This window comes from Gobio gobio (genome assembly GCF_949357685.1).
Source record: "Gobio gobio genome assembly, chromosome: 13".
Classification (NCBI taxonomy): domain Eukaryota; kingdom Metazoa; phylum Chordata; class Actinopteri; order Cypriniformes; family Gobionidae; genus Gobio; species Gobio gobio.
Genome location: NC_137106.1, coordinates 23,357,288 through 23,384,672, shown reverse-complemented (window position 1 = coordinate 23,384,672; position 27,385 = coordinate 23,357,288). Strand labels below are relative to the sequence as shown.

The window sequence follows — 27,385 nt, the reverse complement described above, 5'->3', positions numbered from 1 at the left end:
TTCTAGATCGGTTGAGATCTGGATTTCGTCTGCTGCTGTCGGGGAAGAAGATGGTGAGCTGCTACGTCATGTAAGAGCCAGGGTGTTCGTGTGTGCTCGTGGAGGATGAAGAGCTGCTAAACTGTGGAGTTTGCTGACTGAGGAATTCAGGTGATCTCGTTTTTGTTTTATTTGCTCAATAGAGTGAAGAGGCCATTTGTTGTTTCTAGGCCACAGCGAACTCTAGCAACGGTACCAGGCCTGCAACGAGGGGTTGGGTGGTGACTTTGACATTGTGTGTGTGTGTGTGAGAGTGTGTGCGCGCATATACGAGTGATCACTCAAAAGGTACCTTAAAGTGTTTTATGTTTTCCAAAAAGATAAAGTGAGTATTGAGAAGTTTTTCTGAGTTATGTGAGATAACTGTAAAGGTTATTTGAGTAATTTGATCTTTTTCATTTCTATTTGAAGAATATAGAGTGATTTAATTCACTTAAAGTTACAAAGTGAAGGTGAATTGAACTGTTAATTATTTTCTGGAAGAGAAAATAAGCAGTACGAGACAAGTGTTGATTTACATTTGAAGTTTATTTATCATTTATCATTCAATACATGTGATTTAATTCATTTAATATTTTCTTTCATTTGTGTGTGAATAAATATCATTGTTTTTGGTTATACTTAACATATTGTGTTGTTTGAAGTAATTTAGGAGAGACATATTCCTAGACTAAAAGGGAAAGAATAACATTACTGCATAGTTGCACGTCGAGAGACACATTTAAAGAATCCGGAGCGTCGCTTGGGTTACACTCATAGCATAGGGGGCGCTACACAATTTGGGGGCTCGTCCGGGATAGATTATTCTTTTCCTGAGATCCTGTTGAAGATTTGAGAAGCCATAAGAAGTTGATACTTACTCTTTTCAAGCTTGAAGATGGAGTTCAAGGATGATGCAGTTTTGGCTGCTGAGCTTACAGAGTGGTGTAATGAAGCGTTGGTTGATGAGAATCATGCTATCATGTTACTGGGAGTACCATCAACAACGGATGTGGCATGCATTGAAACTGCCGTCCAAACCATAAAAGCTGTTGGCAAAGTGAGAGTAAGAGACTCCAAAGAGGGGAAAACTCCAGATACTGTGATGGTATTGTGTGAATGCCGTGAAGTAATTGATTCATCTCGCATACCAGCTGAGTTGCTGAGAGCTGATGGTGAAGATCCATGGAGAGTTATTGTAGCATCTGCTGATGTTCATGTGTCTGATTTCGCAGAGAAGTTGAAAAAATTTCTTTGTGATGAAGGAAAATCCATGAGTGATTTGGGATCATTGTTCCATTCGTCTGGTTCAAATGCTGCATCACCTGAGTCTATCATTCGTGCTGTTGGTGATCTGTTGGAGAAGACTAAACCTTCTGGAGATTCAAATGCTTACAGAAGATTGAGGATGTTCTCTGGTATCATTCCTATTCCGGCTGGAGAAGAGAGTTTCGAGAACTGGTTGGAACAGGCCAGAATGATGACATCTGAATGTGAGTGTTCAGAGAAAGAAAAGAGAAGAAGAATTCTGGAGAGCTTGAAAGGTCCTGCTTTTGATATTGTGAAAGTGGTGAGATTTTCAAGTCCTGAGGCTAGTGCTTTGGAGTACTTGGAGGCACTAGACAATACCTTTGGATCATCTGAATCAGGTGAAGACCTTTACTTTGCATTCAGATTGCTGAGACAATTCCCTAAAGAAATGCTGTCTGATTTCCTGACACGATTAGAGAAGTCATTGACGAAAGTTGTGCAGAAAGGAGGGTTGATGTCACAGACAATGGATAGAGTGAGACTTGAACAACTTATCAGAGGTGCTTCTGCGGATTCTGACCTGATGTTGTTACAACTGCGCCTAAGAGAAAGAAAAGCCAGACCTCCTGGTTTCTTGGAGTTGTTGAATGAGATAAAGACAGCTGAAGAGAATGAGCTTGCAAGACGTAGGATTGGAATGCCAGTGAAATCATTGAATCTGAAAACCGATTCTGAAGTGGATTCTGACGTGGTAAAGAAGCTTAGAGCTGAACTTCAAGAGCTGAAATCGAAGATGAGAAAAGATTCCTCTAAAGGTTCTGCTGAATCCATGAGGACTGATTCTGCTGCAGAGAAGCAGGAGAAGAAAAGAGAGAATACTCGTGGAGACACTGAGGTGGAAGAGTTGAAAATGCAGATTCAGAAGTTGAACAAACGTCTGGAAGTGATGAGCATAAACTCAACTGCTGAGCAGATTCAGACAAAGAGGCTGAATTATAGAGATATGCCTTTGCGAAGAAATGCTGAGAAAAGGTTGCAACCTAAGGAGGATTTCTTCTGTTACCGTTGTGGTGAAGACGGACATATTGCCACTAAATGCAGAGCGCCAGAGAATACTGGAAAAGTGATTCAAAAGCTGGTGAGATCACTCCATAGAGCTAAAACTGAAGTGAGCAGAGCAAAGGATGATTCTACTGTGTCCAGTGGTCCAGATTGTTTCTCAAAGAAGGGAATGGCTGATAACAGTGAGAAGGATTGTGTGCCGAGAGGTCTTGTGGGTCCAGTTTCTACCATTTCAGTGGAAGTGAATGGATGTTCATGCAGTGCATTGCTGGATAGTGGGTCACAAGTTACCATTGTCTTTGAGCATTTTCATGAGAAACATTTGTCAAATGTTCCAATTCAACCATTGAGTGGATTGTCGATTTGGGGACTGAGTGCTAGTACTTATCCGTACAAGGGATATATTCTTGTGGACGTGTCATTTCCTGAGTCGCTCACAGGAGTGAAGAAAACCGTGCCTGTGTTAGCGCTGGTGTGTCCAGAACCTAAGGGTCCTAAACAGGTTCCTGTTATTATCGGAACAAATGCAAGTTTCTTCCAAAGACTAATTTCATTGGGACAGGAGTCAGAAGTTTCTGATACGGTACATTCCTTGAGGATACAGTCGAAAGTTTCCATACCTTTTATTGAGAAGTGGCTAAGGAAGGAAGAAGTGTCTGACTGTGCGGAAGGGAGTGTAAAGTGGATGGGTCCTGGAGATCTGAAGATACCACAGAATGGTGAAAAGTATGCTGAGTGTAAAGTGGATCTGAAAAAACAGACTAGAGAAGATATTCTGATTGTGGAAGCCACTGATGAGAACCAGTTACCTGCTGGAGTGTTTGTTCCTTCGTCTGTCTTGCATTCATCTGATGTGGATCAGGAAAGTTTCAAGTTGCTGGTGTGTAATGAGACTGGGAAGGACATAGCTATTTCTGAAGGAACTGTGATAGCGAATGTGTTTCATACAGATACTGTGACTGTGATGCAAAGAGAACAGACATCTGTGACGAAAGTGGATCCGAATATCTTTAACTTTGGTGATTCTCCAATACCAAGTAATTGGGAAGGAAGATTGAGAAAGAAGTTGTCTGAGCGTGGGAATGTGTTTTCCATATCCGAGTGGGATGTGGGGAAAGCGAAGGATGTTACTCATACTATCAGGCTGAAGGATAGTACACCTTTCCGAGAGAGGTCGAGGCGGATTGCTACAGCTGACATCGATGATGTGCGTCGTCATCTGAAGGATCTGCTGGCAGCAGGAATCATTAAGGAGTCGAGGAGTCCGTATGCGTCACCCATAGTCATAGCTCGAAAGAAGAATGGTGCTATTAGAATGTGCATTGATTATAGGACTCTGAACTCCAGAACTATACCTGACCAGTATACAACGCCGAGGATAGAAGATGCTTTGGATTGTCTGACGGGAAGTAGGTGGTTTTCGGTGTTGGACTTGAGAAGTGGCTACTATCAAATTGAAATGGCTTCTGAGGATAAAGAGAAGACCGCATTCATTTGTCCTCTTGGATTCTATCAATTTGAGCGGATGCCTCAGGGGATATCTGGAGCTCCTGCAACGTTTCAGAGATTGATGGAGAGAGCAGTTGGAGACATGCACTTACTACAAGTGATTGTGTATTTGGATGATCTGATTGTTTTCGGAAGAACGTTGGAGGAACATGAAGAGAGACTGATGAAAGTGCTTGATAGATTAGAGGAGTTTGGGCTAAAATTATCAGTTGACAAGTGTCAATTCTGTCAACCATCTGTCAAGTATGTGGGACATATTGTGAGTGCGGAAGGCGTAACACCAGATCCAGAGAAGGTGAAGGCTGTGAAGGAGTGGAAGATACCTCATGATCTGAAGTCATTACGATCGTTTCTTGGATTTTGCGGATTCTATCGCAGATTTGTCAAGAATTACTCCAAGATTGTAAGGCCTTTAACGGAATTGACCAAAGGGTATGCACCTGTGAGGAGTAAAAAGAAGGTGGAGAAGAAAGAGAAATACTTCCAAGAGAAGGAATCATTTGGAGAGAGATGGACGGACGAATGCACCGAAGCGTTTCATTCTATTATCAAGTGTTTGACTCATGCACCGGTACTGGCGTATGCTGATCCATCTAAGCCGTACATACTGCATGTGGATGCTAGTTTGAAAGGGCTGGGAGCAGTCTTGAATCAAGAGTACCCTGAGGGGTTGAGACCAATTGCATTCGCAAGTAGGAAACTGAGTGAGGCGGAACAACGATATACTATTCATCAGTTGGAGTTCCTGGCGCTGAAATGGTCGGTTGTTGACAAATTCCACGACTACCTGTATGGAACAAAATTCACAGTAAGAACTGACAACAATCCCCTTACATATGTTCTAACAAGTGCAAAACTTAATGCAACTGGACATAGATGGTTGAGTGCATTAGCCACGTATGATTTTAACCTACAGTATAAGGCTGGAAGTCAGAATGTGGATGCTGATGTACTGTCGCGTTATCCTGTGGATACAGATGGAACTACTAACTGGATGGATATTTCTAGATCAGGAGTCAAAGCAATTTGTGGACGTGTGAAGAGTACTTGCTGGTCTGAAGAAGGGGATGACAGACTGGTAGATCAGTTGGGTGTTGGAGTTGAAAGTGTTCCAGAATTGTATGTTTGCCCGATTCGTTTGGACACTAATGAGGGAGATTCCTTGACTAACCAGGAGTTGAGATTGGCACAGGTCGAAGATCCTGTCATTGGTCCAGTGATGGGAGAGGTGGAATCTGGAAAGTGTCTGAAAACAACAAAGGGTTCAGATGTGTTGGAAACTTTGTTGAGGAAACAAGGGAAGAAGTTGGTTATTCGTAATCATCTGTTATACAGAGTGACACAGAATTCTCTTGGAGGAGAGAAAGTTCAGTTGGTTTTGCCTGGAAATTACAGACAGGAAGTCTTGAATTCTCTACATGATGAGTCGGGTCATCTGGGGATTGAGAGAACGACTGAGCTGTGCAAGGACAGATTCTACTGGCCTCATATGTCAAGGGAAGTGGAAAGATATGTGAAGAATTGTGGGAGGTGTATTGTGAGGAAGACATTGCCGCAAAGATCTGCATACTTGAATCATATTTCAAGCAGTGGACCGATGGATCTTGTTTGCATTGATTTCCTATCAATTGAGCCAGACTTGAGTGGAGTAGCAAATGTGCTTGTAGTAACTGATCACTTTTCACGTTATGCACAAGCGTATCCTGCAAGAGATCAGAAGGCGCTGACGGTTGCAAAGATTCTAGTGGAGAAGTTTTTCGTTCATTACGGATTACCTGCTAGGATACACTCTGACCAGGGTCGAGACTTTGAGAGCCGACTGATCAAAGAGTTACTTGGAATTCTGGGGATCAGAAAGTCTCGTACATCACCATATCATCCTCAGGGTGATCCGCAACCGGAACGGTTTAACAGAACGTTGTTATCCATGCTGGGGACCCTGGATGCTTCTAAGAAGGAGAGATGGAGTCAGAGTGTGAGTCAGATGGTGCATGCGTACAACTGCACGAAGAGTGAAGTTACTGGATTTTCTCCCTACTATCTCATGTTTGGGAGAGAGGCTCGTCTTCCAATTGATGTACGCTTTGGAAATGCTGGAGATGAGAGAAGAGGGGAAAAGCATGTGAAGTATGTAGAGAGAATGAAAGAGGATTTGAGAAATGCCTTTGATTTATCACTGCAGAATGCACAGAAAACGGAGCAGAGGAACAAAAGACTCTATGATCAGAGAGTGAAGTTCTGTGAGCTTGGAAAAGGAGACTGTGTACTGGTGAAGAATCTGGCTACAACTGGGAAACAGAAGTTGAGAGATAAGTGGGGTTCAGTACCTTACCTTGTTCTGGAGAAGCTGGCGAATTTGCCTGTGTACAGGGTGAAGCCAAAGACGGGAACAGGAGGGGTGAGAACATTGCACAGAGACCACTTGTTGCCGATTGGTGATGGAGTGAGAATTAACTTACCTTCAGAGAGGGAGGACAGTTCACGCCGTGTGGTGACCAGATCTAAAACTGTGGAAAGAAAACAGAAGAAAGTCGTGAATCATGAAAGAGAGAATCGTGAATCAGTGGACTTGAATTTCGAGAGTGATGATAGTAGTGATGGGGTTTATTATCCAGTTGGAAGGACTGTGAACCTTGAAAGACTATCTTTTCCATCAACTGAGAGGGAAAACGTACAGAGTCCTACTAGGTCTCGAGAGGATCTTGATCAGGTGGAAGTGACTGGAGGAGAGGAGTCTGATGCTCAAATGGAGGAGAACCTTGAGGATTCAGTTTCTGAAGAGGAAGCAATTGAAACTGTGAATGTTGCAAGGGAAGAAGGGGAACTTGAAAGAGTGAGGAATTATCCAAAGAGGATGATAAAACCAGTTCAGAAGTTGAGTTATGATGAACTTGGAAAGTCTTCTGACCGGCCGTTGACTATCGTGTATAGAGGGATGGTCGTGAAGATTCAAGAGTCTTCTAAGAAAAAGAGTGCTTGCAGAACATTGTGGTGTCATCCAATGGCCACATGTGAACACTGTGTTCAGCAGAAGATGTATCCGAAGTCTGAAGTCTTACTACAGTTGTAGTATGGGACTCATGAGGACATGAGTAATTTAGTAGGGGGAGAGTGTAACCCAGGTGTGTTAGTAATATTTTATTTCTGAGAATATTACAGAAATATTTAATTCTGAGTGAGAAGGGAATTATTATTGATTAAACAATATTCTTATTAATTCAGAATGTTCATTTATAGGATTTATAAGTGATATAATGTGTTTCATGTGAAGAAGAATATAATTGGTATGGGTTGCTTTAAGAATAACGAGGAAGATTAAAGGTTGTCTGTAATGCACTTTAGCGAAAATGTGCTTTTGGCTAGCAAGCTTGTATTTCTTTATTCTCATTGGCTGTTGCTCTATGTTTATCCCGCCTGCTTAGACAGAGGGTGATTCTGATTGGGTGAGAGGGGTAAGAGATTGACAGGGAGGGGATTCTGAAATGAGACGCTGAAGTTGGCTGGAGAGTGTGTTCTGATCGCTGAAGTGAAAAAAATGTAATTTAAGTGCTGCATAAGTGTTTAATTTGTGCATTTATTCATTTTGGGCTTTCTAAAAGCATTTGTGAAGTGTTTACAAGCTACTCCGTACAGGAGTTCGTGTCAGGTGTTCATTTCATAGTGATGACAGTTACTTTAGTAAGAGAGTGCGTTGGATTCACGGACATTTAGAGACTCTGGAATGCACGTTGGGTTTATCTGATCCGTGCGAAGAGGACACCGATTCGCTGGACTCTGTGAGAGCGTTCTAGATCGGTTGAGATCTGGATTTCGTCTGCTGCTGTCGGGGAAGAAGATGGTGAGCTGCTACGTCATGTAAGAGCCAGGGTGTTCGTGTGTGCTCGTGGAGGATGAAGAGCTGCTAAACTGTGGAGTTTGCTGACTGAGGAATTCAGGTGATCTCGTTTTTGTTTTATTTGCTCAATAGAGTGAAGAGGCCATTTGTTGTTTCTAGGCCACAGCGAACTCTAGCAACGGTACCAGGCCTGCAACGAGGGGTTGGGTGGTGACTTTGACATTGTGTGTGTGTGTGTGAGAGTGTGTGCGCGCATATACGAGTGATCACTCAAAAGGTACCTTAAAGTGTTTTATGTTTTCCAAAAAGATAAAGTGAGTATTGAGAAGTTTTTCTGAGTTATGTGAGATAACTGTAAAGGTTATTTGAGTAATTTGATCTTTTTCATTTCTATTTGAAGAATATAGAGTGATTTAATTCACTTAAAGTTACAAAGTGAAGGTGAATTGAACTGTTAATTATTTTCTGGAAGAGAAAATAAGCAGTACGAGACAAGTGTTGATTTACATTTGAAGTTTATTTATCATTTATCATTCAATACATGTGATTTAATTCATTTAATATTTTCTTTCATTTGTGTGTGAATAAATATCATTGTTTTTGGTTATACTTAACATATTGTGTTGTTTGAAGTAATTTAGGAGAGACATATTCCTAGACTAAAAGGGAAAGAATAACATTACTGCATAGTTGCACGTCGAGAGACACATTTAAAGAATCCGGAGCGTCGCTTGGGTTACACTCATAGCATAGGGGGCGCTACACAATTTGGGGGCTCGTCCGGGATAGATTATTCTTTTCCTGAGATCCTGTTGAAGATTTGAGAAGCCATAAGAAGTTGATACTTACTCTTTTCAAGCTTGAAGATGGAGTTCAAGGATGATGCAGTTTTGGCTGCTGAGCTTACAGAGTGGTGTAATGAAGCGTTGGTTGATGAGAATCATGCTATCATGTTACTGGGAGTACCATCAACAACGGATGTGGCATGCATTGAAACTGCCGTCCAAACCATAAAAGCTGTTGGCAAAGTGAGAGTAAGAGACTCCAAAGAGGGGAAAACTCCAGATACTGTGATGGTATTGTGTGAATGCCGTGAAGTAATTGATTCATCTCGCATACCAGCTGAGTTGCTGAGAGCTGATGGTGAAGATCCATGGAGAGTTATTGTAGCATCTGCTGATGTTCATGTGTCTGATTTCGCAGAGAAGTTGAAAAAATTTCTTTGTGATGAAGGAAAATCCATGAGTGATTTGGGATCATTGTTCCATTCGTCTGGTTCAAATGCTGCATCACCTGAGTCTATCATTCGTGCTGTTGGTGATCTGTTGGAGAAGACTAAACCTTCTGGAGATTCAAATGCTTACAGAAGATTGAGGATGTTCTCTGGTATCATTCCTATTCCGGCTGGAGAAGAGAGTTTCGAGAACTGGTTGGAACAGGCCAGAATGATGACATCTGAATGTGAGTGTTCAGAGAAAGAAAAGAGAAGAAGAATTCTGGAGAGCTTGAAAGGTCCTGCTTTTGATATTGTGAAAGTGGTGAGATTTTCAAGTCCTGAGGCTAGTGCTTTGGAGTACTTGGAGGCACTAGACAATACCTTTGGATCATCTGAATCAGGTGAAGACCTTTACTTTGCATTCAGATTGCTGAGACAATTCCCTAAAGAAATGCTGTCTGATTTCCTGACACGATTAGAGAAGTCATTGACGAAAGTTGTGCAGAAAGGAGGGTTGATGTCACAGACAATGGATAGAGTGAGACTTGAACAACTTATCAGAGGTGCTTCTGCGGATTCTGACCTGATGTTGTTACAACTGCGCCTAAGAGAAAGAAAAGCCAGACCTCCTGGTTTCTTGGAGTTGTTGAATGAGATAAAGACAGCTGAAGAGAATGAGCTTGCAAGACGTAGGATTGGAATGCCAGTGAAATCATTGAATCTGAAAACCGATTCTGAAGTGGATTCTGACGTGGTAAAGAAGCTTAGAGCTGAACTTCAAGAGCTGAAATCGAAGATGAGAAAAGATTCCTCTAAAGGTTCTGCTGAATCCATGAGGACTGATTCTGCTGCAGAGAAGCAGGAGAAGAAAAGAGAGAATACTCGTGGAGACACTGAGGTGGAAGAGTTGAAAATGCAGATTCAGAAGTTGAACAAACGTCTGGAAGTGATGAGCATAAACTCAACTGCTGAGCAGATTCAGACAAAGAGGCTGAATTATAGAGATATGCCTTTGCGAAGAAATGCTGAGAAAAGGTTGCAACCTAAGGAGGATTTCTTCTGTTACCGTTGTGGTGAAGACGGACATATTGCCACTAAATGCAGAGCGCCAGAGAATACTGGAAAAGTGATTCAAAAGCTGGTGAGATCACTCCATAGAGCTAAAACTGAAGTGAGCAGAGCAAAGGATGATTCTACTGTGTCCAGTGGTCCAGATTGTTTCTCAAAGAAGGGAATGGCTGATAACAGTGAGAAGGATTGTGTGCCGAGAGGTCTTGTGGGTCCAGTTTCTACCATTTCAGTGGAAGTGAATGGATGTTCATGCAGTGCATTGCTGGATAGTGGGTCACAAGTTACCATTGTCTTTGAGCATTTTCATGAGAAACATTTGTCAAATGTTCCAATTCAACCATTGAGTGGATTGTCGATTTGGGGACTGAGTGCTAGTACTTATCCGTACAAGGGATATATTCTTGTGGACGTGTCATTTCCTGAGTCGCTCACAGGAGTGAAGAAAACCGTGCCTGTGTTAGCGCTGGTGTGTCCAGAACCTAAGGGTCCTAAACAGGTTCCTGTTATTATCGGAACAAATGCAAGTTTCTTCCAAAGACTAATTTCATTGGGACAGGAGTCAGAAGTTTCTGATACGGTACATTCCTTGAGGATACAGTCGAAAGTTTCCATACCTTTTATTGAGAAGTGGCTAAGGAAGGAAGAAGTGTCTGACTGTGCGGAAGGGAGTGTAAAGTGGATGGGTCCTGGAGATCTGAAGATACCACAGAATGGTGAAAAGTATGCTGAGTGTAAAGTGGATCTGAAAAAACAGACTAGAGAAGATATTCTGATTGTGGAAGCCACTGATGAGAACCAGTTACCTGCTGGAGTGTTTGTTCCTTCGTCTGTCTTGCATTCATCTGATGTGGATCAGGAAAGTTTCAAGTTGCTGGTGTGTAATGAGACTGGGAAGGACATAGCTATTTCTGAAGGAACTGTGATAGCGAATGTGTTTCATACAGATACTGTGACTGTGATGCAAAGAGAACAGACATCTGTGACGAAAGTGGATCCGAATATCTTTAACTTTGGTGATTCTCCAATACCAAGTAATTGGGAAGGAAGATTGAGAAAGAAGTTGTCTGAGCGTGGGAATGTGTTTTCCATATCCGAGTGGGATGTGGGGAAAGCGAAGGATGTTACTCATACTATCAGGCTGAAGGATAGTACACCTTTCCGAGAGAGGTCGAGGCGGATTGCTACAGCTGACATCGATGATGTGCGTCGTCATCTGAAGGATCTGCTGGCAGCAGGAATCATTAAGGAGTCGAGGAGTCCGTATGCGTCACCCATAGTCATAGCTCGAAAGAAGAATGGTGCTATTAGAATGTGCATTGATTATAGGACTCTGAACTCCAGAACTATACCTGACCAGTATACAACGCCGTGGATAGAAGATGCTTTGGATTGTCTGACGGGAAGTAGGTGGTTTTCGGTGTTGGACTTGAGAAGTGGCTACTATCAAATTGAAATGGCTTCTGAGGATAAAGAGAAGACCGCATTCATTTGTCCTCTTGGATTCTATCAATTTGAGCAGATGCCTCAGGGGATATCTGGAGCTCCTGCAACGTTTCAGAGATTGATGGAGAGAGCAGTTGGAGACATGCACTTACTACAAGTGATTGTGTATTTGGATGATCTGATTGTTTTCGGAAGAACGTTGGAGGAACATGAAGAGAGACTGATGAAAGTGCTTGATAGATTAGAGGAGTTTGGGCTAAAATTATCAGTTGACAAGTGTCAATTCTGTCAACCATCTGTCAAGTATGTGGGACATATTGTGAGTGCGGAAGGCGTAACACCAGATCCAGAGAAGGTGAAGGCTGTGAAGGAGTGGAAGATACCTCATGATCTGAAGTCATTACGATCGTTTCTTGGATTTTGCGGATTCTATCGCAGATTTGTCAAGAATTACTCCAAGATTGTAAGGCCTTTAACGGAATTGACCAAAGGGTATGCACCTGTGAGGAGTAAAAAGAAGGTGGAGAAGAAAGAGAAATACTTCCAAGAGAAGGAATCATTTGGAGAGAGATGGACGGACGAATGCACCGAAGCGTTTCATTCTATTATCAAGTGTTTGACTCATGCACCGGTACTGGCGTATGCTGATCCATCTAAGCCGTACATACTGCATGTGGATGCTAGTTTGAAAGGGCTGGGAGCAGTCTTGAATCAAGAGTACCCTGAGGGGTTGAGACCAATTGCATTCGCAAGTAGGAAACTGAGTGAGGCGGAACAACGATATACTATTCATCAGTTGGAGTTCCTGGCGCTGAAATGGTCGGTTGTTGACAAATTCCACGACTACCTGTATGGAACAAAATTCACAGTAAGAACTGACAACAATCCCCTTACATATGTTCTAACAAGTGCAAAACTTAATGCAACTGGACATAGATGGTTGAGTGCATTAGCCACGTATGATTTTAACCTACAGTATAAGGCTGGAAGTCAGAATGTGGATGCTGATGTACTGTCGCGTTATCCTGTGGATACAGATGGAACTACTAACTGGATGGATATTTCTAGATCAGGAGTCAAAGCAATTTGTGGACGTGTGAAGAGTACTTGCTGGTCTGAAGAAGGGGATGACAGACTGGTAGATCAGTTGGGTGTTGGAGTTGAAAGTGTTCCAGAATTGTATGTTTGCCCGATTCGTTTGGACACTAATGAGGGAGATTCCTTGACTAACCAGGAGTTGAGATTGGCACAGGTCGAAGATCCTGTCATTGGTCCAGTGATGGGAGAGGTGGAATCTGGAAAGTGTCTGAAAACAACAAAGGGTTCAGATGTGTTGGAAACTTTGTTGAGGAAACAAGGGAAGAAGTTGGTTATTCGTAATCATCTGTTATACAGAGTGACACAGAATTCTCTTGGAGGAGAGAAAGTTCAGTTGGTTTTGCCTGGAAATTACAGACAGGAAGTCTTGAATTCTCTACATGATGAGTCGGGTCATCTGGGGATTGAGAGAACGACTGAGCTGTGCAAGGACAGATTCTACTGGCCTCATATGTCAAGGGAAGTGGAAAGATATGTGAAGAATTGTGGGAGGTGTATTGTGAGGAAGACATTGCCGCAAAGATCTGCATACTTGAATCATATTTCAAGCAGTGGACCGATGGATCTTGTTTGCATTGATTTCCTATCAATTGAGCCAGACTTGAGTGGAGTAGCAAATGTGCTTGTAGTAACTGATCACTTTTCACGTTATGCACAAGCGTATCCTGCAAGAGATCAGAAGGCGCTGACGGTTGCAAAGATTCTAGTGGAGAAGTTTTTCGTTCATTACGGATTACCTGCTAGGATACACTCTGACCAGGGTCGAGACTTTGAGAGCCGACTGATCAAAGAGTTACTTGGAATTCTGGGGATCAGAAAGTCTCGTACATCACCATATCATCCTCAGGGTGATCCGCAACCGGAACGGTTTAACAGAACGTTGTTATCCATGCTGGGGACCCTGGATGCTTCTAAGAAGGAGAGATGGAGTCAGAGTGTGAGTCAGATGGTGCATGCGTACAACTGCACGAAGAGTGAAGTTACTGGATTTTCTCCCTACTATCTCATGTTTGGGAGAGAGGCTCGTCTTCCAATTGATGTACGCTTTGGAAATGCTGGAGATGAGAGAAGAGGGGAAAAGCATGTGAAGTATGTAGAGAGAATGAAAGAGGATTTGAGAAATGCCTTTGATTTATCACTGCAGAATGCACAGAAAACGGAGCAGAGGAACAAAAGACTCTATGATCAGAGAGTGAAGTTCTGTGAGCTTGGAAAAGGAGACTGTGTACTGGTGAAGAATCTGGCTACAACTGGGAAACAGAAGTTGAGAGATAAGTGGGGTTCAGTACCTTACCTTGTTCTGGAGAAGCTGGCGAATTTGCCTGTGTACAGGGTGAAGCCAAAGACGGGAACAGGAGGGGTGAGAACATTGCACAGAGACCACTTGTTGCCGATTGGTGATGGAGTGAGAATTAACTTACCTTCAGAGAGGGAGGACAGTTCACGCCGTGTGGTGACCAGATCTAAAACTGTGGAAAGAAAACAGAAGAAAGTCGTGAATCATGAAAGAGAGAATCGTGAATCAGTGGACTTGAATTTCGAGAGTGATGATAGTAGTGATGGGGTTTATTATCCAGTTGGAAGGACTGTGAACCTTGAAAGACTATCTTTTCCATCAACTGAGAGGGAAAACGTACAGAGTCCTACTAGGTCTCGAGAGGATCTTGATCAGGTGGAAGTGACTGGAGGAGAGGAGTCTGATGCTCAAATGGAGGAGAACCTTGAGGATTCAGTTTCTGAAGAGGAAGCAATTGAAACTGTGAATGTTGCAAGGGAAGAAGGGGAACTTGAAAGAGTGAGGAATTATCCAAAGAGGATGATAAAACCAGTTCAGAAGTTGAGTTATGATGAACTTGGAAAGTCTTCTGACCGGCCGTTGACTATCGTGTATAGAGGGATGGTCGTGAAGATTCAAGAGTCTTCTAAGAAAAAGAGTGCTTGCAGAACATTGTGGTGTCATCCAATGGCCACATGTGAACACTGTGTTCAGCAGAAGATGTATCCGAAGTCTGAAGTCTTACTACAGTTGTAGTATGGGACTCATGAGGACATGAGTAATTTAGTAGGGGGAGAGTGTAACCCAGGTGTGTTAGTAATATTTTATTTCTGAGAATATTACAGAAATATTTAATTCTGAGTGAGAAGGGAATTATTATTGATTAAACAATATTCTTATTAATTCAGAATGTTCATTTATAGGATTTATAAGTGATATAATGTGTTTCATGTGAAGAAGAATATAATTGGTATGGGTTGCTTTAAGAATAACGAGGAAGATTAAAGGTTGTCTGTAATGCACTTTAGCGAAAATGTGCTTTTGGCTAGCAAGCTTGTATTTCTTTATTCTCATTGGCTGTTGCTCTATGTTTATCCCGCCTGCTTAGACAGAGGGTGATTCTGATTGGGTGAGAGGGGTAAGAGATTGACAGGGAGGGGATTCTGAAATGAGACGCTGAAGTTGGCTGGAGAGTGTGTTCTGATCGCTGAAGTGAAAAAAATGTAATTTAAGTGCTGCATAAGTGTTTAATTTGTGCATTTATTCATTTTGGGCTTTCTAAAAGCATTTGTGAAGTGTTTACAAGCTACTCCGTACAGGAGTTCGTGTCAGGTGTTCATTTCATAGTGATGACAGTTACTTTAGTAAGAGAGTGCGTTGGATTCACGGACATTTAGAGACTCTGGAATGCACGTTGGGTTTATCTGATCCGTGCGAAGAGGACACCGATTCGCTGGACTCTGTGAGAGCGTTCTAGATCGGTTGAGATCTGGATTTCGTCTGCTGCTGTCGGGGAAGAAGATGGTGAGCTGCTACGTCATGTAAGAGCCAGGGTGTTCGTGTGTGCTCGTGGAGGATGAAGAGCTGCTAAACTGTGGAGTTTGCTGACTGAGGAATTCAGGTGATCTCGTTTTTGTTTTATTTGCTCAATAGAGTGAAGAGGCCATTTGTTGTTTCTAGGCCACAGCGAACTCTAGCAACGGTACCAGGCCTGCAACGAGGGGTTGGGTGGTGACTTTGACATTGTGTGTGTGTGTGTGAGAGTGTGTGCGCGCATATACGAGTGATCACTCAAAAGGTACCTTAAAGTGTTTTATGTTTTCCAAAAAGATAAAGTGAGTATTGAGAAGTTTTTCTGAGTTATGTGAGATAACTGTAAAGGTTATTTGAGTAATTTGATCTTTTTCATTTCTATTTGAAGAATATAGAGTGATTTAATTCACTTAAAGTTACAAAGTGAAGGTGAATTGAACTGTTAATTATTTTCTGGAAGAGAAAATAAGCAGTACGAGACAAGTGTTGATTTACATTTGAAGTTTATTTATCATTTATCATTCAATACATGTGATTTAATTCATTTAATATTTTCTTTCATTTGTGTGTGAATAAATATCATTGTTTTTGGTTATACTTAACATATTGTGTTGTTTGAAGTAATTTAGGAGAGACATATTCCTAGACTAAAAGGGAAAGAATAACATTACTGCATAGTTGCACGTCGAGAGACACATTTAAAGAATCCGGAGCGTCGCTTGGGTTACACTCATAGCATAGGGGGCGCTACACATCTATAAGCAATATCACCACATGGGCTCAGGACTACTTTGGCAAACCTTTGTCAAGTACCACAATACGTAGTTACATCCACAAATGCCAGTTAAAACTGTACTGTGCCAAATGGAAGCCCTATGTTAACAGTGTCCAGAAGCGCTGTCGACTTCTCTGGGCTCGGAGGCATCTGGGATGGACCATCACACAGTGGAAACGTGTACTGTGGTCAGATGAATCAGTATTTCAGGTATTTTTTGGGAGGAATGGACGCCGTGTGCTCCGGACCAAAGAAGAAAAGGATCATCCAGACTGTTACCAGAAACAAGTCCAAAAGCCAGGGTCTGTCATGGTATGGGGTTGTGTCAGTGCCCTTGGCAAAGGTAACTTGCACTTCTGTGAAGGCACCATTAATGCTGAAAAGTACATAGAGATTTTGGAGCATAATATGCTGCCTTCAAGAAGACATCTTTTCCAGGGACATCCTGGCATATTTCAACAAGACAATGCAAAACCACATTCTGCACACATTACAAAGTCCTGGCTGCGGAGGAAGAGGGTACGGGTACTTGACTGGCCTGCCTGCAGTCCCGACCTGTCTCCAATAGAGAATGTGTGGTGCATTTTGAAGCACAAAATGCGACAACGAAGACCCTGTACTGTTGCCCACCTTAAGACTTGTTTGCAGGAAGAATGGGACAAAATTACACCTGAAACACTTCATCACTTGGTGTCTTCAGTCCCTAAACGTCTTTTAAGTGTTGTGAAAAGGAATGGCAACATTACAAAGTGGTAAATGCTTTACTGTCCCAACTTTTTTTTTAAATGTGTTGCAGGTCTGAATGACAGGAAAGGATGCATATTTACAAATGACATGAAGTTGACCAGACAAAACATGAAATATTTTGTGTTCATATTGTCTGCAATGAAATACAAGTCAAAGTAAATTTAGAAATCACTTCTTTTTTTTTTTTTTGCGTTTTCCATACTGTCCCAACTTTTTCTGATTTGGGGTTGTACAAAAATGCTAAAATGTCGTGCCTGAAGTACTGTAACACTGATTCCAGGGATCCTGAAAGGATTTTCTGTTTGTCATACTCTCGTTAAGTTACGATTAAAGTCCCTGCTAACATACAAACAAAAATAACTAACTGTTCTCACGTCATGTAACACTGTAGGTCAAAAACACGAAGGTCTACATTTCAGTGCCTCTCCATATTAAACTGGTTATATGTAAATTAATTTAATTTTAGATATGTTTAAGGTCTACATTATCTGTCCTACTAAGGAGGACTCCTATTTTGATGGGTATTATAGTCTACAGTTAGTGAAAGGAAGAGCTTGCACGCAGTTTATCGGCGTTGTTTTGCAGATATAAAGTTTACCAGTTATTAACTGCACCCTCGAAAAGGCATACGGTCTGTGTATATGTTTGTTTACTTTTAGTTGTATGAGTGTTTTTGTGTAATACGTATATTGATGGAAATGCAATGGAGAGAGAGAGTTTGTGAATGAGACGTCAATGCGCACTTCTTATGCTTTGTTTGTTCAGCTCTTACGATGATTTTTTGGAGTGAAAAAGGACATAATAAATTTGATAAACCAACAGTAAAGTTTGGCCTTCATTCGGACGGGATATACGCTACATTCTGTGTCCAAAAACATCTTGGGATAAGGTTTTCACACTGACAGCTGTCATTGTAAGATATAGCAACTCCGTTTGTTTGTCCGAGTTAGCAACAGTAACTAAGGAGGGCGGGGCTTACCGATAGGTCAATTAGGACATTCAAGTAGATTTTGTATACATTTTTTTCCTTAGAAAAAAAACATTAACGTACATCTTGAACAAACAATGGCACTGACATATTTTAAGATATGTTGGTGCAAGTTAGTGCAACAGCTCAAACATGTACTTTAGTCTGGGAATAGACTTAAGCCTTGTTTATGAAATAGAGTAACACACATTACTTGTATGTACTTCCTATTTGGAGCTCTAGTGAATAGACACTGATCTGAAATCAGGTTTGCTGTTTAACTGCAACTAGACTAGTTCAAAACAGCAGCAGATGCTATACACAGAGAGTCTGAAGATATCTTAAAACAAACAATTAGCGCAACGAGTTTAAAGGTGATACTGTTCATATGTTTTCCCCTTAATTTTTTTAATATCTTCCCAACTCAGATTTACTAACAGCTTGCGCCAACACAAACCCTCTTTTGGTGTCAAAAAACTACTGTCAGGATTTACTAAAGACGCAGTGAGAAATTAGTGCTGAAAAGGCATGAACAGGGTTATTTTTGCAGCTGACCTTATTGCATATGGATTTGTAGGAGTTTCCCTTTCAGACGCAAAATTTATGGCCGGAGAGTATTTAAATTAATCATGCAAGGTGATTTACTAAGGTTAGGGCTCTTCAATTGACTGGCATTTGCTCCATTATTTACAGCCAAAAAAAACATGTCTTAAACCAGATATTAATTTGCGCTGCTCTTGGTAGATTGCGTTGGTCATTATGGAAATGATCCAGCTGTGTCTGTGTTCATCAGTAAATCATGCGCAGAACTTTACACTCCCATTGGCACTTTTTTGGAATTGCACTCTCACGCTAATTTGCCCTGTTTAGTAAATATGGCGCTTAATATGCAGACAACTATATAAGCAAGCTTTTTATAGGCAGATTAACCCGAGAAAAAAACATCAACACTGGCGCTATCAATTAATTGCTGTGTTTGTTTGAGCGTCCTAAAACCTTAAAAATAAAGTCCTAAAACCCAAAGATCAGTTATCATTTTTGCACTTCTGGTTCCACTGTCCCAAAGTCAATGTGTTTTGCGAATGGGCTTTTGGTTAAATGCCTGAAATAAAGTCTGTGGTTAATACAAACTCAAGATATTTTTACATTTTATTCCAGATAAAATACATCAGAAATCCCTCTCTCGTGATTTTTTAAGCTTTTATATGTATTAAATGTATTAAAAAAGGAAGTGGCTTAATGAGACTACACAGGTACAGAGGAAAACGCATTCAACTTTATTATTTGTACTATAAAAAGTACAAATAACTATATTCTATATTAAATAAATATTGAAAGAGTTGTCAGACAGTCAGTGTTGGACACATTTAATTCATGCGACCGTGTTGTAATTCTTTAGCTTTCATTTTTTTACCTATGGTTTTGTATAAAGGCTTCAAATTTCATAAAAGTTGTGTTCATTTGTGAACATGAACAACATTATCATAAACTTTAGAGCTTATTTTCTGCAACACTTCAAAAGCCAGTGGAATTTTTTCCCCCTTTTTGTTCAGGGAACCAGGGTTCCAGGTTGGCCTACAAAAAAATAAGTCACCCTTGAAGCACTCTATAATGATTGTTTGTCTGACCAATGGCACAAAAGGGGAAAAACCTTTCTGCAGAAACTCATTTTTTGTTTTAATTGGACTGTGATGCTCGGACACTAGGTGGCGCTAATAGAGCCAAAATTCCCCTTTACTATTTTGTAATATCCGAAAAATATTCTTTCTGTTTACTTGTGAACTCCTTGACCTGACATACCTTATAAAGTACTTGTTCCTGCCTCTGAAATTATTGCAGTGTGCTGCTTTATTTAAACACTTCCTATATATATCTTCTTGCTTTAAACATTGCGAGAAGCAAGAACTTCAGCATACTGGAAAACCAGAGCAAAAACAATGCCATAACTCATCTCACACACATATCGATCCGACCACTGATTAATCCCTGTCCATGTTTGTGTGTGTATATGTAAATGCATTCATCGTACTTACCTCATCCACGTTCTCAAAGGCATTGATGACATCATAAGGCAGGCAGGACAACAGGTCAATCACAAACCAGGTTTTCAAGTAATTCATGCGAATCAGTTTCGGGTCCGATATCACTTCCCCGGCTGGGCCCACAAATGTGGTGTGGAAATTTAGTACAATGTCCACCAGAAAGATCACATCCACAATGCTGTCCACGACCAGCCAGGTGACGTTGTTCTGCTTGGTTTTGAATGAGACATTGTAGGGGACCATGATGGCGGTGTAGAAGGTGAGAATGAGGATGACCCAGTCCCAGGTGGTCTTAAAGGCACAGTAGTGCAGGATGATGTGAGGGGGGGTCTTGGGCGTCTCTTGTTTGTACTGGGGGAGGATATCTGAGCCCAGCTGGAGAACCTGCATGAGAGAAAGAGAGAGAGAGTGAGGCAGCGGATGGTCATTTATTTGAGTGGAGAGGAAGAGGAATGACCTGTCTTGGCTGTAATGCCCTGTACAATTTCTCATCTAGTCTGTTTAACAGATACTGACGAAGCCTTGTCACTGATTAAAATAGATGTTTAATGGACATTTTGGATAAACCTTGCTAGAATAAATGTATGTTAACATTATGTATTATTAAAGAATGAATGGACACATACACTGTTAGGGTGCTTTCACACTAGCACCGGCGATAAAAAGGGCGGTCTAGGGTACAGTTTGTGTGAACTCTGCTATAAAACGCATTGAACTAAATCGTGGAAGTGAACCTTTGTTGATGTAGAGGACATATGTTTTGATAAAGCTGTGCGATTCTGTGTGTTCTCACTCACTTTCCTGATAAGAGTAACTGACGCACTGCAAGCTGAGAGAATGTACTTATTTGACACTTTGAAAACAAAACCAAAGGTTCAAAAACCAAAGTATAAAAGTGAGGTAAGCAACGCCATGCATTTTGCCGCCTTAACCTGCATCGTCGTTACCAAGCAACAGGGGTAAACAGCTGCTGCTTTGATGATGCATACTCGCTGTGGTTCAGACCCAAATAATACAATGTGAACACTATCCAGCGAGGGGAAGGGGAGCAAAAGTGTGAAAGCACCCTAAGAAACATGGATTTGTACAGATGTTACCTTAAGGATTTATTTTTTACTTATCCAGCCCTAAAAATTACTTTCATTCAAATTAAATATGTTGAATAAAATTGTCGATTTTTGTTTTTATGTTTTTTACTCGAACACTTCAATTTCACTTCAATCAATATAATACATTATTTCACATAAATAATTTTAAACACATTTAAAATGTATTTGAACTTATATATACAATTTATTCAGACACCTTCAACATTTTTTCACATGATCACATTTTATTCGCTATAGTTTAGAAAATGGTAATAAAATATGGCAAGAACTCGTATTAGCAATTAAAGAAAAAGCACTTAAGCAAAACATGGTCGGGTCAAAAAAAAAATCAGTTTTACTGGAATTTTTGGGTATAATATTGGTCAGTTTACTTTATTTTGCTATCCTCACCCCTACTATAGTGTTCTGCACCCACTAGTAAAAAAATATATCTGGTGCCTGAATAATTTTTGGTTGACTGATATACAGTCAAATCATATATATACCCTAACCTACCCTAACCATATATATATATATATATATATATATATATATATATATATATATATATATATATATATATATATATATATATATATATATATATATATATATATATATATATCATTTACATTTCTTCTATAATTTATTAGTAGGCTACATGGCTGGAATACTTGTTTCTGATTGGTCAATTGTGGCATTTGGCTGCAAAATATTTCTAGATGACGATTGTTGTCAATGGCAACACTGTATAACTGACTAGTAACAGGAAATCAATATTATGTTACATAGCTGTGCTCATTTTCAGTCTCTCTGCAATCTCTACAGTTAATATAACGAAATAATCAATATTTCATAATCATTCATTCAGGTAGTCATGCAATACACCATACACCACTGTTCTCCTTTTACTTATTTACAGAAAATAATTAGCTGGAGCATTGTATAGTCATAAATTGCTCATATTATATAGTTTATTGTCTACTGTCAACATGGGTTGCATAATTAATACATAACTAATCTGGCATCTGGTATAATTAGCGTCTTTTAAGTATATTAAGAGTCTTTTCTTCACAATTGTTAGCATTTTGGCCCCGAGGTACTGCTAATTCCTCTCCCTGGTTTGTAAACTATTCAAAAACACCTTGCATATCTTATTAATCTCCCTGCAGGAGGAGTGTGTGTACTGTAAAAGCACAGCGTGAGAAGATAGCCGTCCTAATGTTAGTTTGATCTTTGACACGGATGGATGCAAACACATGTTGACACACACCAGAATCACTCACAGGCGTAAAATGAAATGTATCGGTCTGATGTGCACACACAGATGTACCTCTGCAAGGCGCGAGTGCTTATGTACATTCTCTCCTTTATGTACGGTGGGCTGCAGTTGCTGCAGGACCCCCCTACTGCTGGTCAGAGCTCTGGTCAGACGAGCAAACTTCCCCCAACCTGAACACAGATACGACACACAGTTAACATTTACTCACAAATGCACTGATATACACACAAAATACATATGAACACGTACCTTTGGTGGAGTCATCTTCGATTGGCTGTTTGAACGCTGTGATGTCACTAAACGTACACAGGAAGAGTACAACCTTCTCCTGCTCGTTTCGTATAGGCGCTATTTTTACAAAAAACCATACCGGCGTTCCTGGGAAAACACATTTAAACATAATAACATGTGAGAGAGCCAGTTATTTTTCTATTGAAGTAAAAACTGTCTTGACTCTGTTTTACACCTTTATGCATATTCATGAATTTATTAGCATAACAAATATATGCACCAGGATTGCTATGTTCCTGCTCCCCTGTGTTCACAGTTCAGTTGTGTGTGCATCTGTTTGTACGTGTTTGAGTCTGTACGTGCGCAATGCTCACGGTTTTTCTTGTACATCAAGATCTCAAATGAGTTCATCTCATAGTTCTCGAAAGTCAGCCGAACTTTTTCAGATGTGTCCTTGTCTGTGAGCTCTCCGTACATGAAGCTGAGAGGGAAAACGAATGCAAATCACAATCAGAGTTTTCATAAAGTTTTTGAGAATGTTGTGTGACTTTATTGCAAAAAATTAAATAATGTAATCATTTACTCATGTCATTCCAAATCCAGTTGACTTTGTTTCTTTTGCGGAACACAATAGGAGAGTTTTAGCAGAATATTCATGCTGCTTTTTTGAATAAAATAGAAATGAACTGTGACCAGAGGTGGTCAAACTTTTTTTGAGTACCATTTGAGCATTGTGAACTCAAAAGGGCCCTAATAATAGTCCATATGAATTGTGTGATTTTTTGCAAGTCGTCTGAAGCCAAAACAAGAGAATATGCATGGTCAGAAGGACAACATTTCTCGTTTTGTGTTCCAAACAATACGTCCTTCGTTTTTAATTTTTGATCTCTAGAGATTTTACACGTAAATTAATGGGTGGGTCTGTTCCCCATGACGAACAGATAAAATCAAAAGTTTACTGCAAACAAGTTTAGCTTTGCTTTACTGTGATGAGAGAGGCATAGAGGGGGGGGGGGGGGTGATATGTTCAAGAGACTCTACAAATGTATTTCTCTTTGAAGCATCTGGAACTGTGACTCTAATGAGCTTGTCTTGTGTTTGGCATATCAGGGAAAAAGTCAGAGTTCAAAGCTTGCTGGCTCAATAACTAAACTACAACCCCCCAAGACAGCCAATTTCACCGATACGATTCTATTTCTGACATTTAGCACCTGCTACGTACAGTAGGATACTTATGTAACAGAATACATACTTGCAAGTTGTTTTTTTATTAGACTGTGTTTATCACACCCTGTTCAACAGTTTGGGGTCGTAAGATTTCTTTATACGTCTGTTATGCTTACAAGGTTGCATATTTTATCAAAAATACAGTAAAAACAGCAATATTGTGAAATATTGGTACCATTTAAAATGACTGTTTTGTATTTCAATATATTTCAAAATTTAATTTATTTCTGGGATGGCAAAGCTGAATTTGACCAGCAGTCATTACTCCAGTAAAGTCACATGATCCTTCAGAAATCATTCTAATATGCTGGAAATCATTTGATGCTCAAGAAATATTTCTTCTTATTAACAATTTTACTATTATGATTTTTTTGTGTGTGTGGAAATTGTGATATGTTTTTTTTTCAGGATTGTTTGATGAATAGACATTTCAAAGAGCGGCATTTATTTGAAACAGAAATCTTAAATGTGTTTACTGTCACTTCTGATCAATTTAATGCATTATTGCTGTATAAAAGTATTTTTAATTCTTAAATATGTATTATTTTTGAATTATTTTGCACTTTCCCACACATAGGGTGTAGTGCTGTACTCTATACTGTGCTGTATTGTATTGCATATTGTAATACAATATTGTACTATACATATACTGGTTGTATTGTAGGCATACTTCATTACAAACAGTATTCTACTATCTCGTACAATGTGTTATTCAATACTACTGTAAATCTTCAAATTCAAGTGCAATCCTACAAGAACTGTCTCGACCTTCCTCTCTTTTATAGAGAAAATATCATCGATATGATGTGATATAAAAACTAGCACATGAAAGCAATATTAACCTCTGCGTGAAGTCTAATACCTGCAAGTGCTGCTTTTCTGCATGACCTCAGCACGGTGGTAGCCGGACAGCTTACAAAAGCCATCATTACTGTAAACGATGGGCCAGTCTACGATCTGGGCATTCCCCAGCACAAAGTTTGTGTCTGTGGAAAGAGCACAGGAGGGTATGGGGAGAAAGCAGGTGAGAGGAACCAGGCAGAAGGTCAACAGTAAGAAAGCAAGAGGTCAGTCGCTTTATGGTTATGTAACATGAGGCAGGATGGGTGGACACTGTCACGGCAGCCGAAAGCCACTGATCTGACATGTTTATGACAACACTGAGTATTTCAGCTTAATTTTTATTGGTCAGTGTCTGAGATGGTTTTGCACAGCAGTGTTACTTTAGCACATACAACACTGCCACATTATACTACAGCCTGTTCAAAATACAATGACAAGTTTATCTCGAAATCTTCCATCTGTCCACATACAGTTCCTTACCTAATAGAGTTTTTTTTTTTCTTGTTAAGGTGAACAGAAAGCAACATATATGTAGTCTCAGTCTCAAATAGCCCACAAACCACCCACAAATTATTGTGATCCATAGTGCATAAAAATGTAAAAGATCTGCCTAAAAAAATTGGGTTTAAATATAATTGATGACTTCTCTGTCATTTATGGACGTCGAAATGCATAGGTTTTGTGTCTAAGAAATATCTACTTGCTGAATGTGTCAAAGTTTGCGGGTTGTAGCATCAAAACGTTTAAAGATATTCAAGAATTTAGTTTGAGACACTTAAAAGCAAGTAAATGAGATATGCTTGATCACACCTGTATATTTCACCTAAACTTCCACTGTTACAAATACTCACTGTAAAAAAATATTTAAAAAGTAAGTTACCTGGTTGCCTTCATTTTGAGTTCATTGAAATTGAGTTAGTACAATGAACATTTGAGAATCGACATCTCCCTTTATTCAAATTCAAATATTTTGTAAGCATATTGCGTAATTGTGTGTTTTATTTGTAATGTGGTTGATACAATAATATTTTGAGTTTCTATTTATTAAACCAATTTCCTTCATTGTATTAACTCAAATTTATAATTTCAATGAACTCAAAATTTTAAGCCCACCAGGTTACTTACTTTTTTAAGTTAAACCAACAATATTTGTTTACAGTGTATATATCTTACCAAAATAAACAGATGTGTTTTATCATACACAGCGCCCCTTTCCTAGGTGTCTTTGCCAGTACAGTTATGAACTAGCTTATGTTTTATACTACTGTTCAAAAGTTTCAGTAAGATTTTTTTAGGGGGTGGGGGGTGATACTTTTATTTAGCAAACACACATTAAAATTAACAGTAAATGCGTTACAAAAGGCAACACAAGATTAATATTTTAAATAAAAGCTTCTTTTTTTTTTACTTTTTATTCATCAAATAATCCTGAAAATGTATCATGGTTTGCATATTTTTATGTATTTAACATTGATAATGAGAAATGTTGCTTGAGCAGCAAATCAGCATATTAGAATGATTTCTGAAGGATCATGTGACACTGTAGACTGGAGTAATGATACTGAAAATGCAGCTTTACCATCACAGGAAAACAATTGTTTTATGTTGTAATAATATTTCACAATGGTACGGTTTTACTGTATTTTGGATCAAATAAATACAGCCTTGTTGAGTATAAAAGACTTAACCCAAACTTTTGAACGGTAGTGTATAGTGCCACAATTCTGGCAGAACAGAATTCAATTCTCTGATACCCATATTACTGTGAGAAAGTGTCTAAAATACACAGTTTGATACCCTCTGTATCTTCACAAAACTGTCAAACACTCTGCTATATCTCTTTTATGTCTTTATCTTTTCCAAATGCACAACAGGAGACTTTGCAGAATCAGTTTCTGTTATTCAGGAATGTCGCCGCCATTCCCAATTATACACCAACTTTTACTTCTGAGTGTAGTTTCCGAAAGTCTGTGTTGAAAAGAAAACTCTCTGTGACAGGGTCTTCTGTAGCGGGCTCCATCTCTGTAACCTTGCTTTAACCTTTCCTGTGATGTCTGTCAATGTTAGCGTGTTAGTAGCTAGCGTGTTAAGCAGGCTATCAAGCTGATTAGCTGACAGTAGTGATTTAGCGGCTGCTGAGTAAGCCAGTAGCACTTTTAACAAATGTATCTCAAAGCCTGAGCAAGCTCACGGTAACACTATACAACTTGTAATCCGATAAGAGAATTAAAAACATATAGTCAATCACAAATGAGGGCCAGTGAAGACCTTTACAGTATTTAAAAGCAAGAAGTTGACTTTAAGCGTTGTCCTTTGTAATAAGAAGACTGTACGCAGTATCATGACTTTCATCGGTCATACAGCAGGATTCATAAAATGAGGGATTTTGTGTGATCAGTGTCACAGATTTGCTTGTTGTTAACTTATGTGACTGTGTTTATCCAAATGATTTGTCTAATATATTTGAATAACTTTTGGGAGAAAGTGAAGCTCAAAAAGCCCATGCAATACATATACATTTTACCTCACATAATTTCTTCTATTTTGTTCTTTTTTTTTTTTTATCATAAAACTTTACATTTTGAATCCCAGATTTTGATCCCCACTGTCAACACTACAATGAATTTAGATATATTGTGATATAAAATAAAACATGCAATCAGCTCTGGTAGTTTTTTCCCCATTATAACATACGTCCTTCGCCTCATTTAGACATAACATGAATGGCAACATTTTTCACTTTGACTGCGCACATGACAGAAACACAGACCAACATTTCATCTTTCTATGGCTAATGCTTGTGGAGGGTAAATGTGAGATGAGTAAATGTACTAACAAACGGGAAATGGGAGGGCAGCATCGGAATTGGAA

General features: G+C 39.8%; 1 protein-coding gene across 1 annotated transcript in view; it reads right to left on the bottom strand.

Annotated features, from left to right (window-relative positions):
* kcnh1a (potassium voltage-gated channel, subfamily H (eag-related), member 1a) overlaps positions 1-27,385 on the bottom strand; it is a gene marked incomplete at both ends in the record, with an annotated part of 89,978 nt that overhangs the window by 60,873 nt on the left and 1,720 nt on the right. The window contains 5 exons of the mRNA XM_079832988.1: positions 19,835-20,227; positions 22,265-22,383; positions 22,463-22,591; positions 22,819-22,925; positions 24,534-24,657. Coding sequence (XP_079689114.1) covers positions 19,835-20,227; positions 22,265-22,383; positions 22,463-22,591; positions 22,819-22,925; positions 24,534-24,657 — 872 coding nt within the window. The remainder of the gene's footprint in view (positions 1-19,834; positions 20,228-22,264; positions 22,384-22,462; positions 22,592-22,818; positions 22,926-24,533; positions 24,658-27,385) is intronic.